This window comes from Maniola jurtina, chromosome 5, assembly GCF_905333055.1.
Source record: "Maniola jurtina chromosome 5, ilManJurt1.1, whole genome shotgun sequence".
Taxonomy (NCBI): domain Eukaryota; kingdom Metazoa; phylum Arthropoda; class Insecta; order Lepidoptera; family Nymphalidae; genus Maniola; species Maniola jurtina.
The window spans coordinates 6,101,320-6,116,323 of NC_060033.1; the positions used below are offsets into that span (position 1 = coordinate 6,101,320).

Genomic DNA, 15,004 nt, shown 5'->3' on the forward strand with positions numbered 1-15,004 from the left:
AGAATTTAAAAAAAAATCATCAAAATCGGAGCTGTTTCTGAGGACTTCCTAAGATTGGCTATTTTACGGCTTTATTTACTCCACTAGGTGTTGAGTTGGAATTTTGGATCGTCATATCGACGATGCAAAATATACATACCTACTACATATTAACGCACACTACACGCATATACTATACTATATTAATTGGGTGAACAAGTTTGAACGAATGCTTTTTTTATATTATGATAGGTTATGCCATCATAGTGGTCCCATATTATAAAGGTAAGATCTAATAAAGATCTTTGGATGATGGAACGGATAAAAGCTAATCACTGAATAGAATCCCTCGTGCAAATTTTTGCAAACCTTTGATGAATTAACACCATCGCCCGTGATTTATTTGCTTTGCTCAATATAATACTTATATTTACAACATTAGATGGTAGGTACTTAATATTTTTATGAACATAGTCTTTTCGTGAAAATATTTCATAATGAATTAATGCACTATTAACTAAAAAAATGTGCTTTCTTATAGTAGCAACATTCCATTCTATCTCAGATAAATTTCTTATCTGATATGGGAAATTAGTTATCTTGCAGCTTTTACCCTAAATAATGGTCAGCAAGAAAAATTTATTAGAGGCAATCTTCTCTATGGAGTTATAGGGAATCTTAGCTAAAAGCGGAATTACAGTCGCATGATACTTACCTAGTCATCGTTTTCCGAAATCCACGTTTGCATAGACTTCTTAATTTTTGTTAGGTGTACGTGCGTTTTTAGCAATCGTGATGAAACCTGCATTGTATGCATGCAAACCTATCCTCCATTATGTTCTCAAGTGAAACCTGCCAATCTGCTGTTGGCCAGCGTGGTAGACTATGAGTTTTTTTATTTAATTCTAAATAAAATAAAAATATGCGAATGTGTTTCTACACTAAGGATCTGGCGCCCGTACTTTCTGTACTGAAATTCTTGTTTACAAGTTTAGTAAGAGTTTGGTCATAGACTCTATGACCAAACTCTTCTCATTCTGAGAGGAGACCCGTTGTCAGTAGTAGCCGTCCATAGGTGATTCTGATTGCTGATGATGATAATAAATCTGAATAATAAAAAATTGTGACAAATTGACAAAATAATTACGTAAGGTTCCCTCGCATTCACGATAAAGTAGAGTTCGTTGAATCCACAAGAAGTTACTAAACTTGTAAACAAGAATTTCAGTACAGAAAGTACGGGCGCCAGATCATTAGTGTAGAAACACATTCGCATATTTTTATTTTATTTAGAATTAAATAAAAAATATTGTTATCTATTTTAACTAACTTCAAACAAAGCTATTAGCAACGCGACGAGTTTCTCAATTCGGTGCGTATATTTCCGTTAGTATAAACTTAAATTTATATATTTATTTTAACTATTAATCTATAGTACGCGACAGGCCGAGATGGCAATCGGAGTATGAGGCGGGGGGACGCTCTGTACACCCACACGTCTGTCTGTTCATCGGTCTGTCTATCAGTGGGTTGTATCTCATGAACCGTAACCCCCCGTCCACACACTGCTCTACTCGTGCAATTTTATTAATCGCGACGCCGCGCGCCGCACTAGGTCGCTATACTCGCTTGCCTTTGCAACGCGATGGACGTCGAAACTGTGGCAGCGTGACCGCCACCGGTGCACGCTTTTGCATACTTACTGACAAAACAAGGAGCGATGGGCATGAACGAGGAACATGCGAGTAACGCGGCCACACTACCTCTCTGCCTCCGTTCCTCGCTCGTTCCCATGCCGCACGGGCAGTGTGTGGACGGAGGGTAAGAAGTAGAGAGTGGCCGCTCCAACAAACAATAAAAATTTCAAAATGAAAATGAAAAATATCTTGAACGATGGAAGAGATTCCATAACACTTGACCAGTTTTATTTACCTACGAAGAATAGGACACGTGGAAATTAATATTATTTTATTTAACAGTGTGACGCTGTCTAAATGGCTTAAACGCTCTATTCTCCCAGTCGCCATAACTTTCCCAGTGTCAGATTTATACGTAACACTATCAGGCCAGTTCCGCGCTAATTGAAAGCAGGGTTTTTAATTAAAAGTATCTTCTGAGATCTTCGTCTTGTGTTCCACTTCTTTGAACACATTTTTTTGACAGGATTCGGTAAAGTGGTCTGTGGTACCTAACTTCAATTTACTAAATTAATTGTACAAAATGATTGTTTTGTAATTTTTATATTATTTGTGTGGAGAAAAAAAGACTAACTACAAACTACAAAAAACTAGAAAAACTACAAACTTTATTACATAATGGAGAATAATAAAAAATAAAATGTTGAACTTCAATTTGACTATAATTCACATTATTATCATAATTAATTGTACAAAGTGTACAAATCAATAAATTGAAATGTTTGTGTGAGTTTTCTAAATGCTACTAACTACGTGAACGTTATAGAAGTCTGGCAAAGTGTTCTCACGAAAATAATATAATAATAACTAATGTAGGTACTCAATACTCATAAGTAAAAACCTCTAGATTTGATTTATCAATGTAAATATTTTGAGTGCTTTGTACGATTGTTGAATATTAAAAAAGACTTTGAAATAGTTTAAATAAAATATAAAATGGTCTAAGGTACCTATACCTATTCGTATTATATTAATTACTGCGTCAAAACTCAAAAGTTTGGCTCTTTTACGGTGTTTATTGGGTGTCGTGGTAATAATATTATGTGCCTCCTTATAGCAAAAGGAGGGATCTATAAAATATTTTTTTATTTTTTGTATGAAGATGCTGCAAAATTGTCTCCCTATAGGTACAACTGAATTTATAAACATGTTTGATAAAATTTTCTTCGTATGAAAATGATATTGCGTCTTGTAATAACGTCAGCGTACTTTGTTCCAGCGGTACAGTTGGCTGACATAAAATAAACAGCTTATAGTATAATAGAACATAACAATTTATAATATAACATTTTATTATATTATAATTTGTGTTCACAGTGCATGTGAAATAATAAAAAGGAGAGTAAGACCAAATAAAAGGTGGATGGATATCGTGAAATAGGATATAATATGCGTGTAAAAAGCGTTAGCAGATGACAGAAGTGAGTAGAAGAAGAAGGCAAATGTTATACCGACCCACGTAGAGTCGCAGCATAATAGAGGTAGCATAAGGTCAAAAAGAAGAAGACAAAATTTTCTATATTTTACAAAAACGTGATACAAATTTTGGTTGAAAATTAAATATTTGATGAAGGAAAAATCTATGTGTATTTTTAATTTATAATTTATGTGATATCGGATACATAATTTTTTATATTTAATTTAAAAATATACATTTTGCATTTTATTGTTATTAGATTATTATCAATTATATTATGTACCTATAGTTGTTAACGCATTATAATTAATTGCGGTACTACGCATAACAATAGAGTACTAGAAAAAATTGCGTAATAATCTAATAATCATGTTTTATTTTTGTCACAATTTTTAAATACAATTATTATTTATTAGGTATAATTATTATTTATTAATTATTAGGTATCTAATTGTAACAAAATGAAATGAATTTAAATGAAATAAATTTTATTTATTTTATGTAAGACAGCATGTGCCACTTACGATTAATATGTCAAGATTCTACCATGCCGGTATAATAAATTTATGTAAAGTTTTTTTGTTGTTGACTGTACTGTAGCGTATACAAGGGGAGCTTTTGAAAGGCGGTGCTGAAACGAATGACCTAGAAAACTGTTCTGTGTCTCAGATGAGACCATGTATTAAAGTGTGATGTAACGTTTAGGATGACGGGAAATTGGAACAGACGTGGTGCGAAGAACCAAAAATGGCACTTTCGTATCGTGTTGTATCAAAACTTTAACATCTAAATGCACACAATATGGTGTCAAATTTGTTACTTTCAAAATTAACCTGTTCAATTAACAGACCTTCGTAGGATCTATTCTCAATGAAAAGACTCTTCCTATAGTTCAAAATTAATAAGATCACTCACAGAAGCTGATAAAAGCGACAATGGCCACGTCATTGTTAAAACAACTTACTATAATAGCCTAATTATGAAATCAGGATTATTGATTGGATTAATTTGATCAATTTCATACCTTATCTAAGTACGGATAAGATCGATAACAACACATAAGTAATCGATGAACAACACATTTTGGTGTTTTAGGGTTCCGTACCTCAAAAGGAAAAACGGAACCCTTATAGGATCACTTTGTTGTCTGTCTGTCAAGAAACCTATAGGGTACTTCCCATAGACCTAGAATCATGAAATTTGGCAGGTAGGTAGGTCTTATAGCACAAGTACAGGAATAAATCTGAAACCTCGAATGTGCAAAATGTTGGAAAAAATACCCGAGTACGGAACCCTCAGTGCGCGAGTCTGACTCGCACTTGGCCGGTTTTCTATGTGTAATTTGATTAGATAATAACCGCTTCTGATTTTAGTATCATTATAGTTGTAATAAAAGAAAGTCGAATTGCTCAAGTAACTGTGTAATTAAGTAGTTTCGGTAAGGCAAAATGCCGCTAAAGAAAAATGAGGTGAAAAGGAAGAAATCCGTTTCATTTGAAGGTGATCAAGAGAAAATTATTCTAAGCAAAACCTATCCAGTAAGTACCTACAACTTTCGCTTGGATTGAGTTTACTAGCGCTACATATTTATTATCTGAGGGCCGTACCTAATAATTAATATTCGTTAAGGTTATACTTATCTGAAAATAATTATTCGGATTTATTCTGGCAACGGCGTGAATGGGTATTCTTCGGGTATAATGAAATATTCAATCCAGAAATTCAAGGATGCTGTATACGTATAAATTGCAAGGGTATGTATACCCACAGATTTACATGAAAAGGAAACCTTTGCAGATGAAACGGAGCATATATGTTGTACTTATAACTGTAAAGGTTTTCACAATATAGGTACCTATATGCGGTCAGTTTTGGAAATTTACCTGTCTAATGGTACATTTCTCATTCTGAAAGAAGACCCGTGTTCTGTAGTGGGTCAGCGATAATAATAAATAAACTGTGTTGATGAAAATCTATAAGCTACCCTTAAGAGAGGTCGGATATTTTTATATGTAGGTATGGGGTCAGAAACATAGTGGTACGATAATATAACAAAACTGGTTACGGGTGTATAACGGTTCCTATAGGATTTTTTGTCAGTCAAGAGGGGTCTCTCCGTCAAATATTCGGCTTCAAAGTTACGCGGTCTTAAAAATTCACATACAAATCTTTGAGCCCCTGTAATTTTAAAACTACATATTTTTAGAAAAATCTAAAACATCACAGGCACAGATATTAGTTTCTAGAATATGTCTGCAAAATTTCATGGACTTTGGTTACTTAATATTCAAATGAATTTGGAACTACGATTGTATGGAGTAAGTGACGGAGGGAGCCCTGTTAAAACTGATATGATAACCTACCGTCTAATGTAATGAGTGACTTTTACATGATAAATATCTGAATTATTCTCTGCTCCATCTGTTATGGCAAAGAAAATGAACTGATTCAGTTCATCTTATTCTCTCATTGATCCTTATGGACTTTCAATTACTATATTCTCAATTTTTTCAGACGACAGGAATACTCTCAAAAATCATAGTAGGAGTGATATTACTGGTACTACTATACCAGCTCTACATGTACATTCAAGTCTCCATAGTAGCTGTTCCAGTTTTACCTAAATTCGACTTGAATGTGTGGTGGGGACCAAACAACACCAAAGTTCAGGACAGTTCTATAAGACCTTATAGAATTGTTTTATCGGATTCTGTAAGTAACTTTTAATTTGAGTGTAACTTAATAGTGAGTCAAAACACAAAACACTAACTGTCCATTGGTTAATATTCTTAACAACAGTGTGTTCTACAAATATCTCAATCCACATTGAGATAGTTCTTAGTTTATGAGATAAAAGAGACTATCAAACATGTCATTGAGTCAAAACATCTCTTTTGTATCCAAAATGTTATAATAACTCTTCCGCGACGAATAATTGCGTATTCCGTAAAGATTATGAAACTTCGGTGAACCAAAAAGCCTGTAAATGAAGGAAAGTAAAGCCAATTATAAGTTTTCGTTAATTAGAGCGCCGAAGTTTGGATTAAACTCTTAACAAGGTTTTGATAATATTTTAGAACTAGACATTGTTTATAACTTTACTCGGATTATGAAAGATTGTTTAGCTTTTGGGTATTAACTAGGTATTTTATGGTTTTATTTTTTCATTGTTTTGATGTTGGTTTGATTCAATTCAGGGATTTTTCAATTGCAACATTAGAGTGTCCCTGGTCGAAGCACTTTGACACACTGGTGGGTCTACGGTATAGGTATTACAAGGGTACCCGTGGTACCCTAAGGGCCTACGGGAATTTCTCGCTCTCAATGGAGCTTTTTACACTAGAACAACACTGAGAATGTATGCGCTAGAATTAAATATGGTATTTCCGGAACTCGTCAGGACGAAAGACCTGAATCCATATTGTTAACGTCTGCCCCACTGAGTACTAGTGAACATGCCAGATTGACCGCGTGTATACGCGTTCGGTATATTGAAGCACGAAATGTAACATCAGCGTAGGTCAATACGTGCGAAAAACCACTCTTACATTTTTTATACTTGATACATAATGCATAAATAGGACGCGTAATTTTAATTTATAAATTTTTACGACTTTTGTATACTTAACTGTTTGAATTTTTACAATTTTTCAGATGCAAGAGAATCTGCGAAGAAAATTTGAATCGTATCGTCGAGCGACACGCATCAAAAGCTTTAACGAATCCTCGGAATATGGCATCAACTCTGATGTGCTAGGCCAGATATTTGCCCATTGGCAATTCAAATATAATTACAGGGAGCGGGCGAGATATCTGAATAAATATAGCCATTTTAAGACAAATGTCCAGGGCCTGGATATACATTTTATTAGGGTGAAACCTGAAATTACGGACAATGTTAAGGTAGGAAGTTTTTAGAAGTCTTTTTCTAGATGAATTAGATAGATGATAGAATGATGATTTTTTAGTTGAAAATATAAACAAATATTTCAAAGCAAAGTTTAATGTTATTGTCATGAATAATATTACTTACTAATAAATTATTATCTACTAAAATTAATTTTTATAAAGTATTTACTTGTTATTAACTAATCCAGAAGTATTTAGATTATTTCATTAGAAAAATCGTATGATGATAAAAAGATGCACATTTTATTTAATTAGATATTAATGAATAGGTAATAAGTTATTTAAATCTGTTTACTCATTTTAAAAATTTTATTCTTTAGAAAATGTATTATAAGAAAACAAGACAGGTAGTTAGGTTAGGTAGTGAGATAATAAATTCTTTTACACAATTTTCTTTATAGGAAAGTGATTTAAAAATCTGCCACGTACAATAGCACAATGACTGAATCCAAAGTGGGTGGGATCGATAGAACGGAATCTAATAAATTAGCGGAGAAATAATGAAAACTGAAGTTTAGTTAGAGTGATTTTATTTTCCTAGATGAACAGGAATGTTGAATGTTATTTATATTGAAATGTCTATGAATATTATTTGATGAAAGCGTTGGAAATTAGAATTTAAATAGTTATTAGAAACTCTCCTAGAAATAGTAATATTCATGGATTTTGTTTGAAGTTTGAACAACTTTGAATGATTAAGTGGGTTCAAATATTATATTAGTAATTATAAAATTAAAGATCTCCCGTTCACATTGACCCAACGCACTCGGCGAGTACCAGCTAACTTGTCAATCATACTTGTAAATAAGGCCTAGATCCTTTGATGTGTGCACCGAATTCCGAAGCCAACACCCATTGGCAAGCCAACCAGCTCTTACCACACACTCGGATCAACGTATACCACGAAGTCACAAGTGCAACGCACACCTGTATAATGAAGTAGAGCTGCAGGGCAAAAAAGCAGCTTAAAGTAAGCTTCAAAAATGAAAATCGCATCAAAAAATACTCGCCTACACTCTACTCCGTCACTATGCATAGACCCATTGACTTCAACAATTTTATTTTTTACAGGTCCTTCCATTACTTCTGCTTCATGGATGGCCGAGTTCGGTGAAGGACTTCTATGATATTATTCCACTTCTGACCACACCTAGAGCGGGACATAATTTCGTATTTGAGGTTATCGCACCAAGTCTTCCTGGCTTTACTTATTCCCAAGTAAGTTACGACGTCGATCTTCTATGCAAGGGGCTCCTGGCTAAATACCTACGAGAGTTCGCTTTAACGGTGAAGGAAAACATCGTGCGGAAACATTCATGCCTAAGAGTTCTCCCCTCGTTTGACCAGCGTGGTGACTATGGTAACCCTTCTTATTCAGAGAGAAGTCAGGAGACCAGAGCTCAGTTGTGAGCGTAGTATGGGTGGGATGATGATGAATCAAGTGATGGAATTATCTGACACTAGAAAAGTGCAGTTATGTATTTTGAATCTTATAATTACCCATGAACTAATTTCCACCAAGCACGTGTGTTCCTAAGGGCACTGGTAGTGTTAACGTAGTACCTAGTAAATATTCGTGGAAAATAATATATCCTCTTCATTTTAGGGGGCAGTCAGACCAGGACTAACAACGTATCAGATAGCCATCATCATGAGAAACCTCATGGAGAAAATTGGCTTCAAACAATTTTATATACACGGAGAAGATATCGGCAGTACCATCGGTTCTCACATCGCCACTATATTCCCAAAACAAGTTCTTGGCTTTCACACTAGCACCCCCGTAAATTTTTCAAAGTTGGCACAATTGACGTTGATATTAGGAGCTGTATTCCCCACATACATAGCAGGAGACTTAGCTGATAAAGTATACCCTTTGAAAGATAAAATGAATTACTTTTTAGAGGAATCTGGTTACTTACATTTGCAAAGTACAAAGCCGGATACTGTAGGTAAGTTTTATTCAAACGAACGACCAAAGCTGAGGTTTGGACTCGCGGGTAGGCCCTTAGGGCACAATAGGTACACAAATCTTACCTATGATGTAGATGTAGGATTAAACGTACAAACGAGAATAGATCACAATGATCGCCCGTACTTCAATATTCATATATATTATATTATGTAAATCCAAATTAAAATTTTCATTTAGTTTAGTACTTTTTTACGCCTTACTACTCAATTAATTTGAAAAGTTGAGATAACAGCTAGCATCCGTAAAGACATAGGCTCCAATAGATTATCGAAAACCTAAATGCATATGGATGAGAGCTGCGATGGGCAAAAACTAGATTTATAATATAACCTACGTAGGTGTGTTCCTACCTAATCGTGTTACTTCTACAATACAGGGAAGGTGCAAAATATTTAAATTCTTTCTCTATGGAATAATAATATGAAGATATGCATTATAATTTAGGTGCCTATTCCATTTTGTATAGGTAGGTATAACGCTCGTTAGCAACCAAGAGCTAACCAAATACTAATGACCTAATGATCTATATTGGCTATTTACCTCAGAGACCGCAATAAGATGTTGGTCTCGTTGATTGTTGGGATGAATAATAAATTATTTATCGAGAAATCAGTATTATTGTTAGCTTAATAACAATAACAAAATATTAGGTCCATACGGAATTGTAATGGTTATTATTATTTGTATTCTAGGCATAGCTCTTCAAGATTCTCCATTGGGACTTGGAGCTTATATTATTGAGAAATATTTACTCTTCACTAATCCTAACAACAAGAACATCCAAGATGGTGGCCTTTCCACATTCAATAAAATGGATTTACTTGACAACGTGCTGATGTATTGGACCACTGGCAGCATCACTACATCTCTGAGATTGTATAAGGAAGTAATTGACAATTACGACACAGAGGAAGCTCTTACAAGGTAAGATTCCAATTTTCTTATCACTTTTTGCGTTCGCTTCGGACTCGGTCCAAGGTTCTCACTTAGACCTTTATGATAGAGCTTCTTAACTCTTGGGAAATCTAGTTTTCATTTTCAACTGCTCCGCATACTTCCTTACAGTAATTCTACGTTCATATTATTTTTATTAAGTAATATTTACACCCCAGAATTACATAACATTAGGTAGGTATACCTTGCTAGCTAAACCCGACCAAGCTTCTCTATGGCTCAGTCGGATATTGAGTAATTATTAGGAAAGTTAGTAATTTCAATTTCCGTGAGAACTTAGGGATGAAAAGTATCATATTATATCATATTCCCCGCCTTTTCTACTGAATTTCATCCTACTATATTTTTTTGGGTTTCAAAAATTATCAGCACTGGTCTAAGAGGGTTACAGTAACTAGAAAAGAGCTGATAACTTTCAAACGACTGAACTGATTTTCTTGGATTATAGCTAAGAACACTCTCGATCAAGCCACCTTTGAAACAAAAAAAACCTAGATTAAAATCGGTTCATTAGGTTAGGAGTTACGATGCCACAGACAGATACACAGATACACATGTCAAACTTATAACACCCCTCTTTTTGGGTCGGGGGTTAAAAATGCGCTCTTATAGGCTGATTTATAGGTAATGACCATCGACATCGATGGTAATGACATAATGATGTTCTTTCAGAATACCGACCCCTGTCCCGACATGGGGCCTTCGAACGAAGTACGATCTCATTCACCAACCTGACTTCATCCTCCGATGGAAGTATCCGAACCTGGTAGGCGTCACAAATCTAGACGACGGTGGCCATTTTGCGTCCTTTGAGAAACCGAACGAAGTAGCTGATGATATTTTTAAGGCTGTAAAGAATTTTTTGAGTAAAACAGAATAAAAATAAATAGTTTTTTTTTGTAAAATCTTTTATTATATTTTTACTTATCTATAGTTTTTGGGTTATAGTTATATTACTACTGGATATTATACTGATAGGTATTGCTAACAATTATTTTAAAAACGCCATTTTACCTTTCGTTGTAGGACAACCAGGTATGATTTAAAATATGACCATTTTTTACCGTGAATCTCGACGGAAGCTTAAAAATTAAGTTAACTGGTGGCAAGCCTTTTGCTATTTCTTTTTTTATTTGATTTCACCTCGGATTTGTAGTCCTAGAAAGCTAACTAGATAGTTTCTTACTATATTATTGTGTTAGTATTGTGTTAGGAAAAAAACTCCATAAGTTTATAATTAATACTTTATCAGGACTTTGAAAGTACTTAGGTATACTGGTAAGAAACGTATTATTTATTTGGTTTCAAGGAATCAATTAGAATGCCTATAACGTTTTCCATTTCATCAATTTCATAAAATATTACACTACAAACTTTATATGTGGACTTCCAGAGTTCCCTATTTGGTGGAAGCCAGATTAAAAAAACATATACCTACCTAACGTGTGGTAGAATTCGGAGCTTTAAAATTGAGCTAACTAGAGGCAGATCTGTGAGTTATTGGTTTGACGATTTTCGTGGCTTAGTTTCGCATTGGTTTTATAGGTTAGGTTTTCAATATGACAAATATAAACAGCTTTTACCCGTAGAAACTTTTTCCTGGAAACTTTTTCATATTTATTAGTAAGTAATTTATGTATTTTGTAATATTATTGTTACGTAAGGTAGCTGTTAAATAATATTTATGTTTATGATTAATAGTAATAATTTTCGCTCTTAATGTTAAGGTAAATATTAAGAGCACTGAAACTCACCAACAAACTTGCTCACCAGTTTGGCGAGAAACAATTTTTAAATAACAATTGTGGATCTTTTTTTGAATAAAAAAATAGAGTAGATTTAGATGGAAAATTATTATCAAGTGTCAACAAACCGCAATCATTAGATTCTTATGATTTGAATGCAAAGGGTCCTTGATTTTTTTGAATAGGATTTTAACGTCTACTCATTTAAATCATAAAGAAGCCACCGTCCTCATTTTTCTCATTCCGATTCCATTATAAATCAATTTCAAAACAAGCAAGCCAACTCAATAAGCAATAATCGTTTACAATCGAATCAGCATTGCTAAATCGAGTTTGGCGTGTCTGCGGGACTAACAATCTTTCGGATTTTTCTTTCCTTTTCTTCGACTAAAAAAAAAGAAACTGCAATGAAGCTTATTCCTTTGGGTTTCAATCAACAGTGAGAGTACTGAAAATAAACTACCGCTATTTTATTCATCTTCAAGATAATATTTCTTCTATTATGTCAAAGATTTTAAGGGATATTTCCAATTCCAATTGCTATAATTCTTGGAATTGAGCACCAACATATCAAGATTCAGAATCTAAGAAATACCTACTTTCCATGGGTTTTTATTTCCATGGGATTCAGATGGAATCCCTTCTTCTCAATGGATTTGGAAAGATCTGCTTCTACTGAACTGAAGTCCTTTGAAATCTAGGCTAGAATATAATATGGCCTACCAGGTTGTTTTATATTAACGAACAGGCCTTTCAGTAATGATTTTTTACATTTCATGTCTTTGAACAATAATGTTTGTCTGTCTATCGTTATATTTGTGTTCGTGCATTGTTCATCCGACTGAATTCAAACTTTTACAGTTATTGTTGGCACTTGCGTGAAGAATTCTGACATTTAATCCAACGTACATTCACCTCTCAGTTGTCAACTACATCTCAATTTAATCTTTTAGGGAGTAAAGCAATTAAATACTACAAGTGAAGAATAAATTGTGAGGAAATCTGTATGCCTAAGGGTAGGTACTCCATAATGTACCTACAGTCGTATCAATCGTTCAAATGATAAAAAAAGATGATGTAACCCTAACGATAAAAATTCAACAAAGCGTTGTTGGGCCTAGGAGAGATTGATCTACCCTTTATATCTACCCTCTTACACTTATTACAAACTTTTCTTTTCTTTAAAGTCTATAACCGCCAAGCTCTTGAAGATACTTTCTTTTGTCGCCTCATTACGGGTCTTCGTCATGATTAGTTTTGCCTCCTTCATTTACAATTCAAACTCAACAAACTTAGCAAAGACCAAACATTGTAAAATACGTCTTATTTTGTACTATCTAAGGTATGTTTTCAAATAATCTGTTCATCAATTTAAGGAACATTGCTCTGTGACAAGCTCATTTGGTTCGCAAAACAGTTTTACCTGACTTTCCTCTTCGCTGTGTAAAGATTAAGCACTGTTTTCTTCTTTACAATCAATGATAATATTATTATATCACACCATTACAGATGACAGTCTTATTTTTAGGGATTTTTTACCTTTCTTATTTTTACTTTTTGAGGTACGAAACCCCAAAAATGAACTCCTTCAACTTACCATGAGGGAAAAGTGGCAGGAAGATAGGAAGGAGAGATATCGTGGCTTGAAAATTTGCGCCAGTGTTATGAAAAGATCACGAAACCACAATTTGGTATATACCTGCCTACCTGGTAGAGCAGCGATCTTGAAAGTAAAAATTGCCCTAATGGTTGACAATCTTTGGAAGGACACCGGAAGGGAATTTTAAGAGCTTCAAATGAAACAAAAAAAAAAACGTATTTTAAAAATTTAAGTTGCGATATTATTTATTTAAAAAAAAAATTATGACACGCTGTTATTTTTTTCTATAATATTATGGTTCTACAAAACACGATCAGTAATAATTACCCTACTAGATTATAATAGTTAATTAACAATACCTACTCCACACCAAAATAAATAAAAGCCAAATGTATGTTAATGTTAAATAACGTAATTTCGGCTTATCAATCAATTTGCATGTTTGAATATTCGCATTAATATTAATTGGTGTCGAATACGTAATGCGAATGTGGCTACAAGCATTTTTCATATTTTTGCATTTTAACAGGGCTCTCTCCGTCACTTACTCCATACAATCGCAGTTCTAATTTCATTTGAATATTAAGCAACCAAAGTCCATGAAATTTTGCAGACATATTATAGAAACTAATATCTGTGCCTGATGGTGTTTTAGATTTTTCTAAAAATATGTAGTTTCAAAATTACAGAAGCTCAAAGATTTGTATGTGAATTTTTAAGACTGCGTAACTTTGAAACCGAGTATTTTAACGGAAATCTGAAAAACCACAGGCATAAATATTAGTTTCTAGAATATGTCTGCAAAATTTCATGGACTTTGGTTGCTTAATATTCAAATGAAATTAGAACTACGTTTGTATGGAGCGAGTGACGGAGAGACCCCTCTTAATGCTCCTATTTTGTATGGGTAGATATTCAAAATTGTGTCAAAAAATTGGTAAAGTGTAGGTATGTCATAACGGTCTGGCTATGGGTATGGGCGGCGCGAACGATTAGGGTTCCATACTCATGCTACTTGCTAACATTTTGGTGGTATGTAATTAGTTCATAAACAGTAGTTTTTTTCGAAAACTATTAAAGAAATCTAATAACAACTTTAAAAACCTTACCTACTTACCAAGTGAAGTAACGAGGGTGTCACTCACTCACTTGTCAAGTTTATTAGGCAAGTAGTTACCGTGATAAATAAGTTACTTTTTTCAAATTTTTAATTTAAGCGGTAACAAAATTTATCAACTTAACAGCTCAAAAAAAATAGTTTTTACTTATACTAAAAACTAGTTAGCTTAGTTCAAAAATGCTGTTGATCCATTGCGAAAGTAACCAACCAACAAAACAAAAACTGGCCAAGTGAGGGACTCACTGAGGGTTCTATAGAAACTGGTATGTCAATAGTTCGTTCATCACAAGAATTGCAAAAGCCTTAATTGTTTTGTGATGTAATCACAAATTCACGGCTTTAGGATTTTTTCCTTTACTTGTGTTATTAAGCCATTACTACCTGCCTTTCATGTTTCTAGGTCAACGGAAAGTACCCTATAGATTTTGATTCCCTTGACGGGTCTTGACAGACAGACATACAACGAAGTGGTTTCTTTTTTCTCTGGAGGTACGGAACCCTAATAAACCAACAAACGAACACACCTTCGCACTTATAATATGGGTTGTGATACATTTTCACGTTATTTTCTTTCTGATCACATTTTTCTCATCCTTTTTCCATTACTA

General features: G+C 33.9%; 1 protein-coding gene across 1 annotated transcript; it reads left to right on the forward strand.

Annotated features, from left to right (window-relative positions):
• Nucleotides 1-4,478: 4,478 nt before the first annotated feature.
• Nucleotides 4,479-10,811, forward strand: LOC123865779 (juvenile hormone epoxide hydrolase-like). Its single transcript, XM_045907011.1, has 7 exons — nucleotides 4,479-4,631; nucleotides 5,608-5,805; nucleotides 6,748-6,996; nucleotides 8,074-8,220; nucleotides 8,609-8,954; nucleotides 9,670-9,901; nucleotides 10,604-10,811. The coding sequence occupies exons 1-7, from the start codon at nucleotides 4,542-4,544 to the stop codon at nucleotides 10,809-10,811; spliced, it is 1,470 nt and encodes a 489-aa protein (XP_045762967.1). The 5' UTR covers nucleotides 4,479-4,541.
• Nucleotides 10,812-15,004: the final 4,193 nt, after the last annotated feature.

Excerpts from the sequence above, each read along its gene's own strand:
- LOC123865779 (XM_045907011.1), top strand. The coding sequence starts at position 4,542 with ATGCCGCTAAAGAAAAATGAGGTGAAAAGGAAGAAATCCGTTTCATTT. Across the intron at positions 4,632-5,607 it reads TTCTAAGCAAAACCTATCCA|ACGACAGGAATACTCTCAAA; the intron begins GTAAGTACCTAC and ends CAATTTTTTCAG. Across the intron at positions 9,902-10,603 it reads ACAGAGGAAGCTCTTACAAG|AATACCGACCCCTGTCCCGA; the intron begins GTAAGATTCCAA and ends ATGTTCTTTCAG.